Here is a 19,516-nt window from a genome sequence, read left to right as displayed (position 1 = left end):
TGGCGGATAAAAGAAAACACAGATTTTGGATATCAAATCATTTAGTAGAGCGAAAACAATTTGGCGAATTTCATAAATTAATTCCAGTGTTAAGTGATGAGCAGTTTAAAAATTACTTTAGGCTTTCTAGAGCTCAGTTTGTGGAAATTCATGAATTAATAAGATTTGAAATTATAAAGCTTAATACGAACTACCGAGAAAGTGTCACAACAGAGGAGCGTTTGGGTGTATGTTTAAGGTAAGTTATTTTTTTGATTATTTAAAAGTAATATTTTTAGTTTTTCCTGACACAAATTTATTCCATCATAAAAAAATAATCTAATAGGTATTAAATAAATAATTAATATTTCTGCTATAATAGCTAATAGTAATATTAATATAATAATTATGGATTATCTAAATTCCAATTTCCAAAGTAGCTTCCTGCAGTTTCGTCGCTTGATGACTGGTTGGATGTTGATTGTGGTGACGGTAGCGGAGTAGAAGTATGATGATGATGATTATGATTATTATAAATTGAGTTCGAATGTTGGGGTGGCTGTAGTGTGTGAAAGTAATGTTGGGAACCGTGAGTACCAGTGCTGCTGCTGGCGTGGCTCGTAAAATTACTCAGTTCCGCCTCAGTAACAGCATCAAATATTTTTCGCTTAATGGAAACTTGTAAATGTGGAGGCATAGCAGCTGTTGTTAAATACATACTGTTGAAAAATTCCTTAAGAGGATCATTCGACCGCAATTTTTGTTCAAATTCTTTTCTTTGAGCGTCTCGCTCAGCAGCCCTAGCCTCCCTTTTTTCAGCTTGTTGTTTCATTATCGATACAACGTTTTCTTGCCATTGACTTTTTTTCTTCTTAACAGGCTCTATAAACTCAGGATTTTTCTCTTGGGTTTCTCTACTACTTATTTGAGTTTCTTCGTCAGTCACTACCGTGTGTTCAAAGTCACTGTGTGATTGTTCGTTTTGAGTTTGTATTTCTTCATGTGGCCATGTTTCCATTGTATTTTCGTTTGATGATTGCGTGTCAGCTACGTTGGAACATCTTTTTCGGTTGGTCATATATGGAATCAAAAATTCCATTTGTTTTTGGTTTCCAACCGTTTTACCGCAGGTGCTGCGTCCCCACTTTTACATTCATTTTGCCTTTTTAAAGCGTCCCTGAAAGAATCCCTTAACTTTTTCCATACCCGTTTAGCCTCTTTTCCTAAAAAAAAAAAACTAATTTAAATATTAATAAAATTAAAAAAAAACTTTTTTTTTTTAGATTTCTAGCGACGGGCGATTCCTACAAAACAATTGGATATAGTTTCCGTTTAGGAGAAAGAACTGTCTCAAAGATAGTTAATGAAGTTTGTTCATCCCTTTGGTCCCAGTTGCAACCGACATTCATGAAAATGCCCGACCAAGAGTCTTGGAAAGCCTATGAATTGGAATTTAGAGAACGATGGCAGTTTCCAAAATGTGTCGGTGCTATAGACGGCAAGCATGTGGTTATAAAAGCCCCACCGAATTCAGGTTCATCGTTTTTTAACTACAAGAAAACTTTTTCTGTAGTATTGATGGCCATAGCAAGTGCCAATTATCAACTGATTGCAGTCGACATTGGGTCATCAGGCAGATTTAGTGACGGGGGAATATTTGCTGATAGTCCTATTGGGCGAAGGTTAAAAACAAATTCGTTTAATTTTCCTGAACCTAGTCTCATGGAAAATTATAATGAATATAATTTTCCCTTCGTATTAGTCGGAGATGAGGCATTTCCGCTCATGGTAAATCTAATGAGACCATTTCCAAGACGATCTTTAAATAAAGAAAATCGTGTTTTTAATTATCGCTTGAGCAGAGCTAGACGAGTTATAGAAAATACTTTCGGTATATTGGCAGCAAGATTTCGAATCTATAAACGTCCATTGGAATGCAAATTGGAGAGTATAGATAGCATAATTAAAGCGACCTGTGTTCTACATAATTATTTAGGCACTAGGGAAGGTAGATCGCCTAATATAAATGAAGAACAATTAGGAAAAAGTTTGCCTGAAAATCAGTGGTTGCCATTAGCACATAGAGGTGTAAGAGCAACAGCTGAATCTTTTGCCATAAGGCAGAACTTTTGTAACTACTTTAACTCTGACACAGGAAGGATTCCGTGGCAAGATAAAATTATGTAAATAACCAGGAGTAATAAAACAAATTGTCGTACGTTTTGTATTTATTTTAAGTATCCTGTACCAAATTTCTTGAATAAATGGTTCTTTTCGAGTTAAAATAAAGAATAAATAAAAATAAATATTAAAATTTAACACCCTATACCTTAGTAACCATTTACTTTAGGTAAGTATGGAATATAGATAAATAATATAGGTATACAGGGTGTTTTACGTAACCACACTACTGTAAACTACACCCCTACCCGCTTATTTTGAATGAAACAGCCTAATATTGTTACTTTTTTGGATTTCACATTTCACACTAGATTCTAAAAACTTTAATGTATCACACTTTTATCTTTATCCAACTGTTTTTAAAATACAGGATGCCAAATAAATAATATAGTGACTTTTACGACTTTATGGGACTCTAGAGCTAATTCTGTTAAAAGATGGAGTGAAATAAAGTTCATTTTTCTATCTTAACTTTTTCGGACCAATCTGTGTGATTTTTTAATTTTGTGTTTAATTTTGTTTTTAATTTTTAATTCTGTGTGAATTTGTGTGATTTTAATTTTATTTATTTAAACTTACCGTCTGTTATATTGCACTTTTTTGAGACTTCTTCCCAGACAATATCACGTGCGTCTTGACTTTTATAGTTCTTTTCATCTACTTTCCATAGGCAAGGATTTAATCTCACAGTTTCAATGAATTGTTCCATTTTTATCGTAATTAATAAAAAAAAAACAAAACGAGTTTGCCCGTCTCCGCACAGCGTCAATCGAACACAAAGCGAAGTCATGCGGCCCCGCACGACATAGCTTGTCTCGCCGCACAGCGCCCCAGCTTTAGTGGACGGTACTTCATAAGAATGCATTGGCAACCCAGCACCGCTCAACGCCGCTCCACCCAGCACAGCACAGCACCGCTTTCGGTGGACGCCCGGCTTTACTCGCTAAAATATGGGTATAATAAACTCGATATGTCAAAGTCAAAGGGAAGCTATACAAACAATAGCTTTGTTTTGGTTCCTGTTAGAATCGTCCTAGAATTGTTTTGCACATGCGCAGATTGTTTTATGCGTTTTGGTTAAGTTAGAATTGATTCCGAATTGAAAGTTTGGTGTTTTGGTTTTTTTTTGGACCGGTTCAGAATTGTCCTAGAACCGTCCAAAAATCCCTGCTCGAGAGTAGGGATCAATTCAGAATCAGGTAGTTCGCACATGCGCAAAAAATATATCCTTACAATTTTACTCGACTTCACCAAATTTGAGAAGAAGAAGAGGAAGAAGAAGTAAATAAGTTATTTTTTATGCTTTGTTAATGTTTATTGTTTTTCTTGTAGATAGATTTCACTTAACCTAAGAATTATCTATTGATTTTTTTTTTAATCTATTGAAATTTTTATTCCAGTCCTAATGTTTAAAAAAGGTCCAAAACCAAAGCAATAAGCAATATTCAAAATTTCAAAACAAGTTGTGTTTAGCAAATAAACAATCAGAATCAGCTGTTTACTGTCAGTGCGTCAAGCGTTCGGGTTCCATACCATGCAGAATTGAAACGGGAGCGATTCCGGATTTTACTTTACGGCGCAACGAGTTCTGCGCAGTTCTAGAATCATTCCAAAATCGGAACCAAAACAAAGCTAATAAATCTTGATATCAAATTTTTGATATTTGTTTAGAGTAGAAGCATTATATTTCTTAGTATTAGTTTTAATTTATTTAATATTAATGTCTCATATACATTAACAGTTAAGACATCCAAACCAAATAAAAATGCAGAAAATAATAAATTATCAAAACAGCAAATAGATTTGCAAAAAATACAGTGAGGAACATAAAGGTGAGGTTGCGCGGATATTTTTTAAATTGAATTTTGATTAGTTTGTGTTTATTTCTGTGTGAAAAAAAATATGAGTGAGGTTATGTTTACGCCAGTAACTTTTTTGTTTATTGTATTTCCTCTTGATCTGCGCCTTAAAATGTATGAGATCGGATTTAGACTCAAAACGTTTTGAAAACTCAGACAAATGGGTGTTTTCATGGTTTAGGTCAGTCTCCAAAGCGAATGCAATACCGATGAAAGGTGTAGCTAATATTTACTAATATTTAGACTCTGACAGCTGTTATGCCGGTTTTCCACTAAACGAGCAAAACAAAAACAAAACATAAACTTGTGTCGAAAAAAACAAAATTGCAACTGTTCGCAAACTTTTTGAAGACTCAAAGTTTTTGCGACGATTGCTGTTTTGTTTTTCGGGTCCCGTTCGGAAGCGGTAAACATCAAAGGGTTTCACGTGTTTAAGAACTGGAGTCTGTCTAGTGGAAACAACACGTTGGTTTTTAAACGCGTACCTAGTTGCTTTTCAGCTGTTTGTGTGTAGGGGTGTATTTAATAAAATAGCGTGGTATAAAACAATAAAAATAAACAACAGGTAAGTTGATACGAAACGTTTATCAATAGATATACAATGCAGTATAAATATAGGTATACTACCGTATTAATTCGAAAGGAATCTGCCAAAATAATATACAGGGTTATTCACGTAAAACGCATCTTAATATAGCTAAACTATTTAAAGAAGAATTGAAAAAAAAACAACTGAAATTAGTAGAGACTTTTCAAAGCAAAATGGTTCGGTTACAATGCCATGAGTTTCCTTTACGACAAAAATCAACCTAGAAAAGGCATTCAGATCGGTGGGGAATATGAGGTAATAATTTTTATTATTAATCAACTAAAAATACTTTATTGACAAGTACAAATAGGTATTACGCATAATTTAGTTGCCATCAAAGTACTTGTCCTTCCTCCGAAATGAAATATCCACAAAATTCATTTCTTATATCATTAGATTCTTGCATAGGTTTCCTAGCCACATTTTTAAGAGGTAACATTGATTCAGTTGGTTGTGGTTCATTTAGGGGCGTCTCTAAGCACTTGTGATTGGGGGGGGGGGGGGGCGGGGGGAGGGGGGGCAGTTAAGTTAAAAAACCCAACTAAATTAAAAAAACATTTTTTTTTTTATGCGGATACTTTATTTCTATTGGGAAATTTTTAATACTCGAATAAAAATTATACATATGTGATGTATAATAAATAATTATTTAATGATAATCGAGGTATTATAACTAAAAGTTAATTAAAAAGTAGGTACCCCACAAGTAAATAAAACTAAAATTATCTATTTCTGATTTAATTATTTTAATTTTTCTGTTTTTTAATTTGCTCCATTGCACAGCAAGATCTTTAATATTAATTAGGTCACAAATGTCTTTCTCACTAGACAAACTCATTAAGTAGTCAAGACGCTCGTTACCCATATTTGAACGACCAATACTTTTAATGTGTTTTAAGAGACTAAATTTTCGTTCTTTAGTGGCCACTGAATATCCAGCTGTTAAAATTAGTTGACATAAACGGTATACAACTTTCAAAGCAGGTTTATATTTTTCTGCTATTTCCATTACTTTTTGCATAGTACCTACCTCGTTTTTAATGCATAGGCAGCATAGGTCCAAGCAACACTTCCAACTCGGATAACAAGGCAAATTCATCGGGCCTGTGTTGTGGAGGAAATAGATTAAGAACTAGCAATACATTACACATTTTAATATTATTTGTTGAAAGTGAAAAAGAAAACAATTTAGAAAACCCTTCAATATTTTTCAGAACGGTTGCCAAATTATTTTGATGAAAGTTGATTAAGGTATCCAAGACTAAATTAAATTCTTTTCTAAAAAAACTGTTTAAAGTAAAAACGCATTCGGTGTCTCTATTATCGTCAATTTTTTTTGGTTTCAATCGTCGTCGATGGTGACGATTGAAATCTTCTAACGGCGATACACCTAATTTTTCGGAAAACACTTTTGAACTTTCAATAAGGTTGTCGATTTCCATATCATCATTTCGTATTTTTCTAAGCACAGCTGTAGTTGAGGAAACTGTTTCCACTACATCCAAAATAGTTAAGTCCTCTTTTTCTAAAGTTACCGTTACAATTTTCATTTTGTAAAATATTATTTTTAAGAAATGTAAAGTGAGAATAAAATCAAAAGAGAGTAATCGCTTATATAAGCCTATTGCAGTTGCCCTACTTTTAGCATCCAAAGTTATGTCAATACTAATAATTTGCAGCACGTTAATAATCGATTCAAATGAGATAATTACAGCTTTGATGCTTTCCGCTCTAGCTGTCCAACGGGTTTTTGACAAATTTTTTAGTAGAAGTGAGTTTTCAATTTGATCTAGCCCTTCTTTAAGACGCTGGAATCGCTTGGTACTAGAAGAGAAAAAAACATACAATTCTTGTAAAACGTTAAAAGTTTCAGCGATAATGGCCGGTATTGGTACGATGGGCTTGACAAGGAATATACGGTATATTGTAGCCAATTAAATCAGATAGTTTCTGCTGAGTGCCTTTAAATTTACCTGACATCGAAGACGCAAAATCATAGGATTGAAAAGATAATTTTGATACATCTATACTACAACTTGTCAAGCACCTGAAAATATCGTTTGCCGTACCTTCACCACTTTTATCTTTTGCTTCTAGAATCGACAGCAAACGCTCTTGAGGGCTACCATTATTGTCAACGTACCTTATGACTACAGATAATATATCTTTATTAGATGAGTCTGGAGTGTGATCTGCCATAACAGTAAAAAATGGGGCATTATCAACTTCCTGTACAATTTGTTTTTGAATTTCCTTTCCTAACAGCCGCAATTTTGACTCATCTAACCACTTTTTAAGTAGTGGATTATAGCGAGATATAAGTTTAATGATTTGTACAAAGTTTCCACTTTCATTATCATGTCCGCGGAAAGCTATCCCTTGCTTTGCCATAGTCCTGCAAGTATCCAGCATAATTTCGATGACCTTTGAATTCTGGTTGAGTATGCGTTGTTCCTTGATAATGAGATTCCTTTTTTTACGATCAAGCTAAATATTAACATGCTGATATGTTTTTAAAAAAGTACAATAATCCAATAAAGCCGACTTGTGAGCTATCGAATTAAAATGCTGCTGAAGATTGCCGGCCTTATTTGCTCCAGCACTTTTAATTTTTCTCCAGTTTCGAACGCCACCCATGAAGATTCTGACTTATCCCGTCCAGGACCATTGGGGAAAAGGGAACAAATAAAGCAATAAGCCGAATCGTTTGCAATACTATACTCAAGATATTCAAAATCACTATACCAATGTGGATTAAATCTGTTGTGGCCATCACTAGGGAAAAAATGTAAATGCGGTTGGTGTGGTCCTAGTTGAATAAGGTAATTTCTTTCTTCCGTAAATTTTACTGATTGCCGTAGTCCAGGATCATGCTCTAAACGTACATTTTCTTTTATTTTATCGTCAATTTTTAGGCTAGAATTGGATTCTTTAAAATTTTGGAAATATGTTTAGCAGTGATTTCTTAAGTTTTTGGTGCCCTCCAGTATTTGATCAGCCGCTTCAATCATTTCTGTGACGGAAAAGTATTCTTCAACAATTTCCTTATTTTTGGTTTTATCTAAAATTTTTGCTGCTTCGTTAAGATTTTCTGCCAAGAAGCCAATGAAAGTTTGACAGTTGAAATATCATCTTCTTCAAGTGTGACTTTGGTTTCTGGCATATCGTCTTGATTATTGTAAATTTATAGTCCCTGTTAAAAGTTGCTCCACATCTCACACATTTCACCTGTACCCGACCGGGGCGTATTTTTTTGTCCATTGTTCAATCAATATTTAAAGCTAATTTCAATAAAAACCAACTGTAGGTATAACAAAAAGGCGAAATACAAATACAGAAATTAAACAAATACAAATGGCCAAAAATTGTCTTTAAAACACTGTAAGAAAATAAGCCGTTTTCCTGCTTTGTTTCATTAATATGTAATTCAAGGTTTAGAACGGGGGATTCCCCGAGTAATCATTATAACAATGTCAGTTGCTTTTACAGGTCGTTAATGAAGCTGCTACCCTGTATTGCTGGTTGCCTAGCATATTTGTTTAAATGTATCTAATGGTAAGGTAACAAAATTCGTAATAGTACCTACTATGAAATTAATGATTAAGTAAGTATATGCAATTATACATTTTATTGTGTTTACTTAATCCGGTGGAAATTAAAAAATATTCGAATATGTTAAAAAATATACGTTTTTTACCAGAGGTAAACCAACTCGGCCAATTATTGGGGGAGGCGCTGCCCCCCTTCGCCCCCCTCTAAAGGCGCCCCTGGGTTCATTCCTCCATGAACCATGCCTGATTGTACCCGAATCTAAATATTCTACGTCAAATGATCCTGGTGGTGAATATCTATCTCTTGTCTCGGCATTTCGCGTAGGTAATTATGTAATAGTACACAAGTTAGTACAATTTTTTCTACTTTAAACGGTTCTAGTAGTATGGGTTTTCTTAGAATTCTAAAAACAGATGCCAGTATTCCAAAAACATTTCGACTACTCTTCGAGCTCTGCTCAGACGATAATTAAATATACGTTGTTTTGATCCCCGTTCTTGATGTCCACAATACGGTTTCATGATACTAGCCGACATGGGAAATGCCACAAAAACATATGGTACGGTTTTTTGTCTACCAGGAAGTGGTGAGTTTTGTAGTAGGTTAAGTATTTCTTTGTTCAAACATCTCGCAAATCCAGTATTTTTAAACACTCCTCCGTCGGATATGCGACCTTGACAACTAATGTGCGCATATGTAAAATTATAGTTTGCATCCACTACAGCAAAGAGGAGAAAGATAAATGTTCCTTTGTAATTGAAAAATTCACTATCACTATATTTGGGGGATTGCATGACGACATGTTTGCCATCCATACTTCCGAGGCACATCGGATAATTCCATATTTTGTTATATTCTATAGCCAGTTTTTGCCATTCTTCTGCGTTTTTGGGAACCTAAAATAGACAAAAAATATTAGTAATTACTAAAAACCAATTAAGTGATACCTATATAGGGTGTTTCACAACTTAGCCACGAAACTTTAACCAACTGTGCTCTGTTCCGAAGGAAGTTGATTTCTCAGAAAAAGATGTAATAAACGTCCTACAAAAATCGAGATAATAAAATAATATACATAGTTTACACATTTATAAAATATAAGAGCTGTTCACGGTATACTTGGTTTTTCAAAGTATCCCCATAATAAAAAACTCAGGGTAATTTCTGTAGGACTTTTATTACATTTTTTTTGAGAAATCGCCTTTTTTCGGTACAGCGCATAGGTGGTTAAAGTTTCATGGATAAGTTGTGAAACACCCCGCATAAAGTAGACAAAATACATAATTGGGCGGAAAGCATTCCTCTGTATTAAGATTATTTCACATTATTGCCACTTTGTTTCCAACTGTCCATATGACAACACACGTATAGGGGATTGCTTTTCTTCCAGTTAGGTCCATTACCTAATTCATTCATCATTTTAGGAAAGCGTTTCTTCAGATGAAGAAATACCAACGCAAAGTATATTTGATATACCTAGTGAAGTCGAGGGTGAAAACTCTCAATTAACTGACGAAGCCAGCTCTGCCTTATTAAAGACTATTTATTTCAATCAATGGCTCAGATAGAAAAACCACCAAATGCTAACCCAATACATTTCCAACCAGAAAGTAACTTGTGTAACCTTACAACACCAAAAGTGAAAACTACCAAGAAAAATAATAAACGATTGGAAGAGCTCAGTGAGAGTGGCCAAGTTTTACAAATGATGAAATCTGTATATGAAAAAAAAAGCGGGATGAATACGTGTTCGGTGAGATGATAGCAAATAATTTAAGAAGCCTACAATCAGAGCATGTTGGAGTCTCTACGCAGCAACAAATATCGAATTTAATGTATAATGCTCGTATGTCCCAGTTTCAACTTAATGCCCAATCTTTCACACCAGTTCCTCAAACTTCGGCATCATCACAATCATCTTCAACTTATTATTACACATCCGATAATGCAATTGGATCTGAACAGGTTGGTGGACAACCGCCTTATATTTTGCAAACGGCTTTTACGTCAGCTTTTGGAAATTTAGATGAACAAAACAATTAATGTGCCGTCATTTTACTTTAAACTATTATTAAACGAAATCCAACGAATTCTTTAGTTTTTTAAGATTTTCGATAAATACATTAAGCTCTGATAACTGTCACCAGTTGCAAGAAATCTAAGAGTTAATGCTAAACGATCTTTAACAGATATTGAATCCCTGAAATTTGTATTTTGCTTGAAGATTTTGTGGTCAATTAAATTTATTACTTCTTCGAAATCAGAGCTGGACATTCTAGTAAAATTATGAAATGGTGAACGTAGTTTACCATGCAAATTAATATCATCATATTGTAAATCTCTCATTAATTGTGTGACGCCATCATTTGCTCTTCTAGATAAATAAGGTTTGACCCAGTATCTATGATGGCGACGCTTTCTTCTCCTAAAAATACATAAAAAGAATAAGGAAAGCAAATTACCTGCATCACTTTTAATAATAATTAATTCATTATTAGTACCTACATAATTAGTAATTACAAATTTTGTATCTCTACTTACTTTTGCTTTATAGAACGCAGTACAAACCAAGCACCAATCATGATAAAAAATTAACTTTATTATTAAACATTTCCATAACTTTTGTAGCACAAAACAAGCAACACACTAGTTCGTTTGATGGAAAAGCACTAAAAACTAAAACGAAACTCCGAGTATAATTTGTCTGCTTAGTGGAAACAGAGTTTCAAATTTGTCCGAGTTTTGTTTTTTGTGTTTCAAAAAATAAGAACAAAACAGAAACTCGACTAGTCCGTTTGGTGGAAAACCGGTTTTAGACATGACGTCATTCGAGCGCAATCATATGATGACGTAACGCTTAAGACATAAAATTGTAAGGCAACCGAGTAAGACGCTTACTCGCTAAAATATGGCTTTAATTTATTTTAATGTATATTATGTTTTGAATAGTTTTGATTATTTTATCTGTATTTTAATTGTGTTCTTCGTTATTAATATTAAAAAAAAATACACTAGAAAATTGTGGAAACATTTCAAAGTTTATTAAAATTTACATGTTATTTTATGTACGATACTAAGAAGGCTTTTTATTAATAAATAGACACCAATAAAAATATGTTGTTTCCTGCGGGAATGCTGGTAAACCGTTTCTGTTTAATTTAATTCTTGGATTAATTGTCCTCCCCCTATAAAAATGTCATTGTCATGAGCCTTTCAAACATCATCATCAGCCTTCAAAATTCCACTACAAAAACTATTATTATTATTCTTTAATGTTGTATTTCTGTGTTATGCCCAAATAAGAGATAACTTACGTGGGGAATTGGACAAATTTTTCCAGCCAGACATCTCCAAAGCGAACACTTTGGTGTGCTACCAATGCAATGCATCTAGCCAAGATCTCCTTCCAGTTTGTGACCTTACCATGTTCAGATTTGCAAAGTTGGAAGATAAAGTTTATAGGGAGCATGTGTGCCCCTTAAAGGCGAGTTCTTACTGTTTTCTTCATGTCATTGAGCTGAGTAAGAAGCACAGAAGAAGGACTACGAGAGGCTGCACAAAGGCAAAAAATGACTTTGGTCAGCCCCTTAAAGAAGGTTGTGTTAAAAATGGAAATGAATGGTTTTGTTATTGTAGGACTGCATTATGTAATAGGAGTTGTCAATTTAGACCCTCTCTAGTTGTTTATCTGTTCATTGTTTATAATTTTTTATAGGAATAAACAAAAATAGTGATAATAATTTGTTCTTTATTAATTACTAAACCAAAAACTATACAAAAACTAACCAGTTCGAAGCAACTTGGCTTCCCGTTTTTCTTGTATCTCCTTCTTTTGCTGCTCTACTATTGCTGCTCTCTCCTTCAGAAATTCACCATATTCCTTAGGATCTAAATCTTTGACCACTTTAATGCCACAAGACCTTGCAACGCCCACAATCATCTTACAAATATCTTCCAAAGACAACACTTGCAAAGGAGGATCCTCGCTTTTAATTTTTGCAATTTCATATACATGCCTTAGGGTAACTTTACCTGCCACCTCATCTTTAGGATACATGGCACACCTTTGAATCCCAGCAGCTTGTTTCAAAAAATATACGACGGGCGGCTTGTGAATTGTCAATTCATACGTTCTATCTGGGTTTACCCTCAAACGTATAGGCAAGGGAATACCATCTTTGATTTCTTTGGTTTTTTCATTGAAATCTTTGCAGAAAGCTGCTATATTTACACCTCTCTAGTAAAAAAATTGGAAGTTTATTGGGGCTTATTGAAGGGGTAAGAAGGAAAGCTTACCTGTCCAAGCATAGGTCCCAAAGGGGGTCCAGCAGCAGCAAGTCCCGCAGGCACGTTTGTCCTCATTATACCATGCATTATTTTGTTCTCAACCGTTTTTTTGGCTGATTTTAAGCGGGCGGCGGCCTTGGACATGTTGATTGTTTTACAAAAAGGGCCGCGATTTATTTAAACTTAAAGAATGTTGACTTGTTTTGATAATTTTAGGTTATGTTTAAGGCTGATAATTTAGTAAGGGAGTTGCTTGTGTCGGGTCAGACGGACATCGAATAATCTTCACGGCAGTCACGTGCATATCCAAACATAACCGAGAATCGTATTTACTGTCTGTAGTTTACGGCACAACAGATATTCATTTTAAGAAAGCGTAGATGATTTAAAATTGGAAAAAACCTCCTTGTTTTGATAGTCTTAGGTTATGTTAAAGGGTGACAATTTTATGTAGGTGTTGTTTATGTCGGGTCAGACGAAACCTTCACGGACTATTAAAACATAATCTAAAAATTCGCATTTACTGTGTGTATTTTCTAGCATAGACATTTATTTTAAGGAAGGCCCGATATATTTAAAATTAGAAAAGCTACTTAGTTCTAGCTACTTAGAAGAACTATTTAGTTCCTGTGTAACTCTGTCTGTTGAACTATTTTTAAGTTTTTCCTGTATAAACATCTACCGTCCACTTGAGAATAATGGCTGAATTCAAGTGCGATTCCTGCCAAAAAATCGTCTCGGATAAGGAGAAATACAAACTTCGTTGCAGTGGGGAATGCCTAAGGAACTACAAAGGTCCTTCATCAGCAGAAATACAACAACATTAGATTTTTCTGCAGTGTTTGCGATTCACCAACATTAAAATATCTTCATGTTAAAGTTCCGCAGCAGCAAAACTCTCAGATATCTCTAGAAAATGTCAATGCTCTGGGAACCTGTCTAAAGAAGAATAACGACCTTCTTCCAGTGTTTTCAGAGATGTACGACATTTTAAATTCTCACGACTCCAAATGGAAGAATCTCTATGACAAAATTGATGACATTCATCGCCTCCATACTGTCTCTGAAAATGGAGAAGAATCTCTTTTCCATTCAATCAGAGATATGAAACAGGAAATTTTCAACCTGTCATCAATTCTTATAGACAACCATGGTGAGACGGTAAAGGTACAGGTCCATGATTCTTCCAATGAAGAGTTAAAAAGTGAAGTAGTGAATCTGAGGAAAGATGTTAAACAAATGGCTCGCACCATAGAACAATTAGCTAAAGAAAAATCTAATGTTAAAAGTTACCAACCTGCAACTAAAAGGACGATAGCCTGCCAGACTGATCATACAGAAAAACCAGACAGAAGTTCCGACGTCACCGAAGGACAACACAATGAACAAAGATGAATGGCATTACGTGGTTGTATTAAATATCCCACCTCCGTATACCGGAAATCAGCTTGCACACTTCATCAAAGAAAAACTGGGAACGACGGACTTTATCCGATGTTTCCCAATGCTAAAAACCAAGGACATTGCACATTCCGACTTCAAAATTGGTGTGCAGAACTTAAATCACTTAAAGCGGCTGAAGGATATTAGTATGTGGCCACCGGGCACTCATAAATTCATGTTTGGAAACCTCTAAAGCGCCAGTCCAAATAAATAATACTACCTCGCCCAAATCTAGGCCTTCCCAGTCTAAGTCTCACTCTCCAGACAGCCATAACCTGCCACATCGCTCAGTTCCATTAACATCTGCTACAATACCCAGAGAGGTTCAATCTTTGAAAATTAGAAAATCGTTTGAAACTTAAGTTAGCAACAGAATTATTAGAGGTTGATTTTGTCATCGATAATAAATCAGTGGCAAATAAAGCAGCAAATATGGACCCGTTGACTCCACCAATAGTGCGGCTATCAAGAGACTCAGATGCGACTGATGGACGCTATTTATTGGCCAGACTGAGAGACCCTTCCATCTTAAAACCTCTTAGGCTATTCCTTGCCTATCTGCATGATCAACCCTCCAGTGTGTGTTTTGAAGAACATACCAACACCAGCATCCGATTGGCACTTGCATCAGAGGGACTTCCTGGTGACGTGGACTCTTTGCGGAGGCTCTACTTTCGCTACCATGATGCCTATGGTATTGGTCCAACTGAAGTTGAAGCAGATCTGTCAGCCTTCAGGTCCTTCTTCTCATCAGAAAAGCTGCTACGCCTTCAAAAAATCAGAGAGAGTCATAGCAATTATTATTCTGGTGGATCTCCCGCCAGGAATAAGAATTTTTAAATGACTTGACGCGAACAGAGGATCAAGCACCCTCTGAAATACTGGACAATGGCAAGCTTAGTATTTTCTCTCTAAATATTCAGTCCTTAAGACGTAAAACTAATGATTTATTTCTTTTACTAGAAGAGCTTCATTTTCCAGAAATCGTTGCCATAACTGAACATTGGTTGCATGTTGGTGAGCCTGTGAACAAATCTAACTCATGGAGGTACTGTGATATTATCTACTAGCAACGACTTTTCAATGGTAACCAAGTTCGATAATTTAGTTTCTGAAAAAATATTTGAATTTTCCATTGTCTACAATAATAATTTTGATCTTTACGTTGTTTGTATTTACAGAACACCTGATGCTGACGTAAATGTTTTTTTCCAAAAATTACTAAGCTTGCTTGACTCTCTGCCGTTAAAAAGCAAACTCATTTTATGTGGCGACCTAAACATTGATTTTTCCAGTGTGTGTGCTGCTCAAGAATCTCTCCAGTCCATTTTCGACTCTTTTGGCTTAATTATGCACATTAAATCACCTACCAGAATAACTAAAACCAGCTCTAGTACAATAGATTATGTCGTATCTTCCTTTGAGCCAGATTTCGTCGATTGTACTGTCTTAAGCTCAGGTTTCTCAGACCATGAAGTAGTGTTAACAAAGTTTTCCATAACTAAATCTAAAAGTAAAAATGTTCCACGCAAATTAGGCCGTATTTTCTCGGATAAAAATTGTTTACATTTTAGGCACCTTTGTCATTCAACTGACTGGAATATTCTCTGACGACGTTGATTCAGAATTCTCTAGATTTGTAAAAACGCTATCTAGTCTTTCTCACAAATCCTTTCCTTTGAGACCTCTTAAAAAGAAGTAACATAACCCCTGGTCTACCCAAGGCTTGCGTACATCTGCTAAGAACATGCGCTTATTATCTCATCTTAAGAAATTTTCAGAAAGCGCTTTTTTTCATGAATACGTAAGACTTTACAAAAAGATTTATCAGAGAAGTTTAAAAGCCGCCAAGGATATTTACTATAATAGGAGGCTGGCTAAATCTAAAAATGTGGCTAAGAAAACATGGTCGATTGTTAATGCTTTGAGAAATAAGCCTTATTTGTCGAATACTATCTCCACTTCATCTGAGAACCTTAATGATTATTTTGTAAATGTGGCAAATAATTTAATGAGTACCATAACTTATTCCCATGATCCACTTTCACATCTTCCCATTGCAAATGAGAATTTCCACAGTTTCTTCTTTACGCCCGTAGTGTTACCAGAGCTTTGCAGTTCAATTAGGGAAATCAAAAACAAAGGCTCTTCTGGAATTGATGGACTCTCAAAATGTTTTCAAATCTGCCCAAATGTACATTATGTCATCTTATTACTCTAATTAATCAGTCTTTTCAAAAAGGTGTTTTTCCTAACTGCCTTAAGTTGGCGATAATAATTCCACTACATAAAGCAGGAGACAAAGATCAGTCTTCCAACTATCGCCCTATCGCTCTTCTTCCCACACTTTAAAAAATTATTGAGATTGGTTAAAAAAAGACTTCTATCATTTTTGCTAAAATATAAAATACTTACTTTCCATCAATTTGGATTTTTAAAGAACAAATGCACAAATGATGCTATGTTTTCTCTTTTTAATAATGTATACTCCAGTTTAAACAACCAACACCCTACAGCAACAATTTTCTGTGCCTTGATTGCGTTTGATTGTGTTAATCATGACATCTTATTAAAAAAGTTGCAATATTACGGGTTCAGAGGAGCGCCTTTTGAATGGTTTAAGTCGTATCTCAGTAACAGAAGTCAAGCTGTGAGAATTGATTCGACTGTGTCTTCTTGCAAGCCAATACAAAGTGGAGTGCCTCAAGGTTCCGTACTTGGCCCTATTTTGTTTCTTATCTTCATCAATGACATTGCTAATCTAAATATTAACGGTAAAGTCTGTCTATTTGCTGATGATACTAGTTTTACCTGGAGTGATCCGGATATTTCTAAACTTCATAGAACCGTATCAAGTGATTTAACTACTATCAAATCATGGTGCGACTCTAATCTCCTTTGTCTCAACAATTCCAAAACTAAAATGTTGTCCTATAAAAATGCCTTGCAATCTTTTGTACTTGGTAACGCAACAATTGACGAAGTTGATTCTGTAAAGTTTTTAGGGTTAACTGTTGACATCTTGTTAAAATGGGACACACATATTGACTCTTTATCAAGAAAATTAAGTTCCGCTTGTTTTGCGTTAAGATGAATTTCTAAGGAGCTTAGCCTGTCTACTTCTAGAACATTTTATTATGCCCTTTTTGAATCGCACCTTCGATACGCCCTTCCATTCTGGGGTACATGTAGTGCAACTCAATTTGACCGTATTTTTAAACTACAAAAGAGAGCTTTACGTTATACACTGAGACTTAAATACAGAAGTCATTGCCAGCATTTCTTCAAAAAATTTCAAATTATAACTTTTCCATCTTTATTCATCTATATTTGAGTCCGTTTGTCAAATACGCAAACACGATTCAGCATCTGATAGGCCTTCCCATAGTTATCCACTTAGAAATACGGAACATGATCTATACCTGCCTACCCCACATTCAGAGTTGGTCAAAAGTTCCATATTATATAATGCAAAAAAAATGCACAATCATCTGCCATTGGAAATTAAATCCATTACATCTTTTTTTGCATTTCATAAAGCATTAAAAGCATTCTTACTGGAGAGAGCTTTTTACACAGTTAATGATTTTTTTTTTGTAATCATTTGATTTGAAATCATTATGTATTTTTACTATCTTTACATGTTTAGGTATACTGCTTTGTGTAGCTATTTTAGGATTTTTTATAATTTTTTACTTTTTTAAACATTTTTTACATTTTTTTTTAACAGAGAGATTTTTTAATGATTTTTTTTGACATTGTTTACATTAAATTGTATATTTTATAATAATATTTTTGACTACTTACAATTTTGAAATTGTATTAATCTGTATATATTGTAGATATTCTATTCTATTTATTTATTTTTTTTAAAATTTTGTTTTGTTTTTCTTTTCTTTAATTGTGTTTTGTTTGTATTTTTGTGCCTTTTTTGTTTTACAGCTTTGTCTACAAATTGTAACAATTTCTTGACAATAAAGCATTGATTGATTGATACATTGGGTTGATAGTCTTATCAAAGTTATGTTAAAGTGTGAAAATTTAATGTGGGAATTGTTTGTCAGGTCTACATGCCTGTGCTACGTCTCTATGCGCCAGGCACATGACCTTCGAAACATAACCTAAACATGGTGATTTACCGCACATAATCAAGAAGTTTCTTAAATATCTTCCATTTATTCCTAATATTTTAATACGCTCATTAATGTAATCAATTACATAATTTTTTATGATAAATACAATAAAGTTCTTTACTTGTCCATAATTAACACTTAATTTCTTCTTTCATTTATTGAAACCAGATTAAACTTATCTCCTCTTCCTATCATCATCCTTCTTCTTCCTATCTCTATCTTTGTCCCTCCTTTCCCTGTCTCTGTCCCTCCTGTCTTTATCTTTTTCCTTATCTTCTCTTTTATCCTTATCATCTTTTCTCTCTTTCTTATGGCGCTCTCTACTTCTACTCCTACTTCTGTGCCTTTCTCGACTCCTCTCTCTATCCCTCTTCCTCTCTTTCTTCTCTTTGGTTTTACTCTCCTTTTCCTCAACCAGCTGATACTTTTCTAACTCGGCGGTTTCCTCCATTTCAATATCCTCATCCAGATCATCTTCCAGGGCAGATATTTTTGCTTCAATTTCATTATTATCCTCCAAAATATGACGTTTTTGAACTCTGGGTAGAATAACGTCACAAACTCGTTCATCCCTCAGCAGTTCGTCAATAAACTCATCCATGTGCACCAGCTCAAACTGTGCTTGACGGTTTTGTCTTCTTAACTTCCGATTGTCATTGTACAGTGGTTCTAGATACTTGTAACAGTCTAAAGAAGATCCGGTAAGACGCATATAAAATGCCCCCAGGGCTCTAACGTACTTGAACTCCTCGTTTTTAATGAATTCCACCACAATGTCTTTTTCAGGTTGGATCTGAAGCATCTTTAGAGTTAAACAGAGGAATGGAGTGGGTTTGATGTTACCTCCGTAAACTCCTCCGATGAAGCGAAGTTCCATGGCCTTGTCCACGAGGAGTTCTGCCGTAAGGGCGAAACACTCTTCTTTCCAGTATTTGGAGTCATAGATGCGGGATCTGATGATTTTTTCCACTAAGTATTGCGGATTTGTACCGTGCACTGATTTAGCGTCCTTTACTGTTCTGTTGGCCATTGTTGTTAACTTTTAGAGCATTCTTTCAGAGAATAATTGCTGTTTGGTTAACTTTCGGCTATAGATAGATAAACATAAACAGAGGAATATTGACGGCTCAAAATGTCAATGTCAAAATTGTTACTGTCACTGTCAGCCACCAAGCGAACGTCCAATTTGTTAGTCCGTGACAACCACGAACTTATAAATACAGGGTGTTTCCTAACTACGGTACGAAACTCTACAGGGTGAATCGTTAGGTCGTTTTATGAAAAAAAGTTCCTATGAACGTATGTCGGGAGTTGCTTTGTTTCTGAGATACAGGGCCATGAAGGTTCAAAAAAATAACGGTAATTTAAATTTTAAAAATACTATAACTATTCTTGAACCGATTTGGTTGAAATTTGGTGCAGTTATTTGAAGTTATAAGACGCTTATTTAGCTGTAACTAGATTGAAATTATTAGGTCCAGTGGCGTGTCAGT

At 34.8% G+C, this 19,516-nt stretch overlaps 3 protein-coding genes across 3 annotated transcripts; all 3 read right to left on the bottom strand.

The window, feature by feature from the left end:
* Positions 1–1,065: 1,065 nt before the first annotated feature.
* LOC126750077 (uncharacterized) lies at positions 1,066–3,096 on the bottom strand. Its single transcript, XM_050459578.1, has 2 exons — positions 2,740–3,096; positions 1,066–1,202 (listed from the first exon to the last, which is right to left on the bottom strand). The coding sequence occupies exons 1-2, from the start codon at positions 3,023–3,025 to the stop codon at positions 1,066–1,068; spliced, it is 423 nt and encodes a 140-aa protein (XP_050315535.1). The 5' UTR covers positions 3,026–3,096.
* An 8,792-nt stretch (positions 3,097–11,888) lies between these two features.
* Positions 11,889–12,802, bottom strand: LOC126750619 (39S ribosomal protein L11, mitochondrial). Its single transcript, XM_050460271.1, has 2 exons — positions 12,457–12,802; positions 11,889–12,397 (listed from the first exon to the last, which is right to left on the bottom strand). Exons 1-2 carry the CDS (start codon positions 12,589–12,591, stop codon positions 11,942–11,944), a joined length of 591 nt encoding a protein of 196 aa, XP_050316228.1. The 5' UTR covers positions 12,592–12,802; the 3' UTR covers positions 11,889–11,941.
* Positions 12,803–18,046: 5,244 nt separating this feature from the next.
* On the bottom strand, positions 18,047–19,161 carry LOC126750207 (pre-mRNA-splicing factor 38). The gene has a single exon (XM_050459747.1). It carries the CDS (start codon positions 19,051–19,053, stop codon positions 18,199–18,201), a length of 855 nt encoding a protein of 284 aa, XP_050315704.1. The 5' UTR covers positions 19,054–19,161; the 3' UTR covers positions 18,047–18,198.
* Positions 19,162–19,516: the final 355 nt, after the last annotated feature.

The sequence above is a fragment of the Anthonomus grandis genome, chromosome 2 (assembly GCF_022605725.1).
Source record: "Anthonomus grandis grandis chromosome 2, icAntGran1.3, whole genome shotgun sequence".
NCBI lineage: Eukaryota > Metazoa > Arthropoda > Insecta > Coleoptera > Curculionidae > Anthonomus > Anthonomus grandis.
This window is presented reverse-complemented; position numbering and strand designations above follow the sequence as displayed.

What these genes read in the sequence shown, in the direction of transcription:
- LOC126750207 (XM_050459747.1), bottom strand. Translation starts at nt 19,053, where the DNA reads ATGGCCAACAGAACAGTAAAGGACGCTAAATCAGTGCACGGTACAAAT.
- LOC126750619 (XM_050460271.1), bottom strand. Translation starts at nt 12,591, where the DNA reads ATGTCCAAGGCCGCCGCCCGCTTAAAATCAGCCAAAAAAACGGTTGAG. An exon ending in TGGGACCTATGCTTGGACAG is followed by an intron (nt 12,398 to 12,456) that starts GTAAGCTTTCCT and finishes TTTTTTTACTAG; the next exon opens with AGAGGTGTAAATATAGCAGC.
- LOC126750077 (XM_050459578.1), bottom strand. Translation starts at nt 3,025, where the DNA reads ATGCATTCTTATGAAGTACCGTCCACTAAAGCTGGGGCGCTGTGCGGC. An exon ending in AAAGTGCAATATAACAGACG is followed by an intron (nt 1,203 to 2,739) that starts GTAAGTTTAAAT and finishes TTTTTTTTTTAG; the next exon opens with GAAAAGAGGCTAAACGGGTA.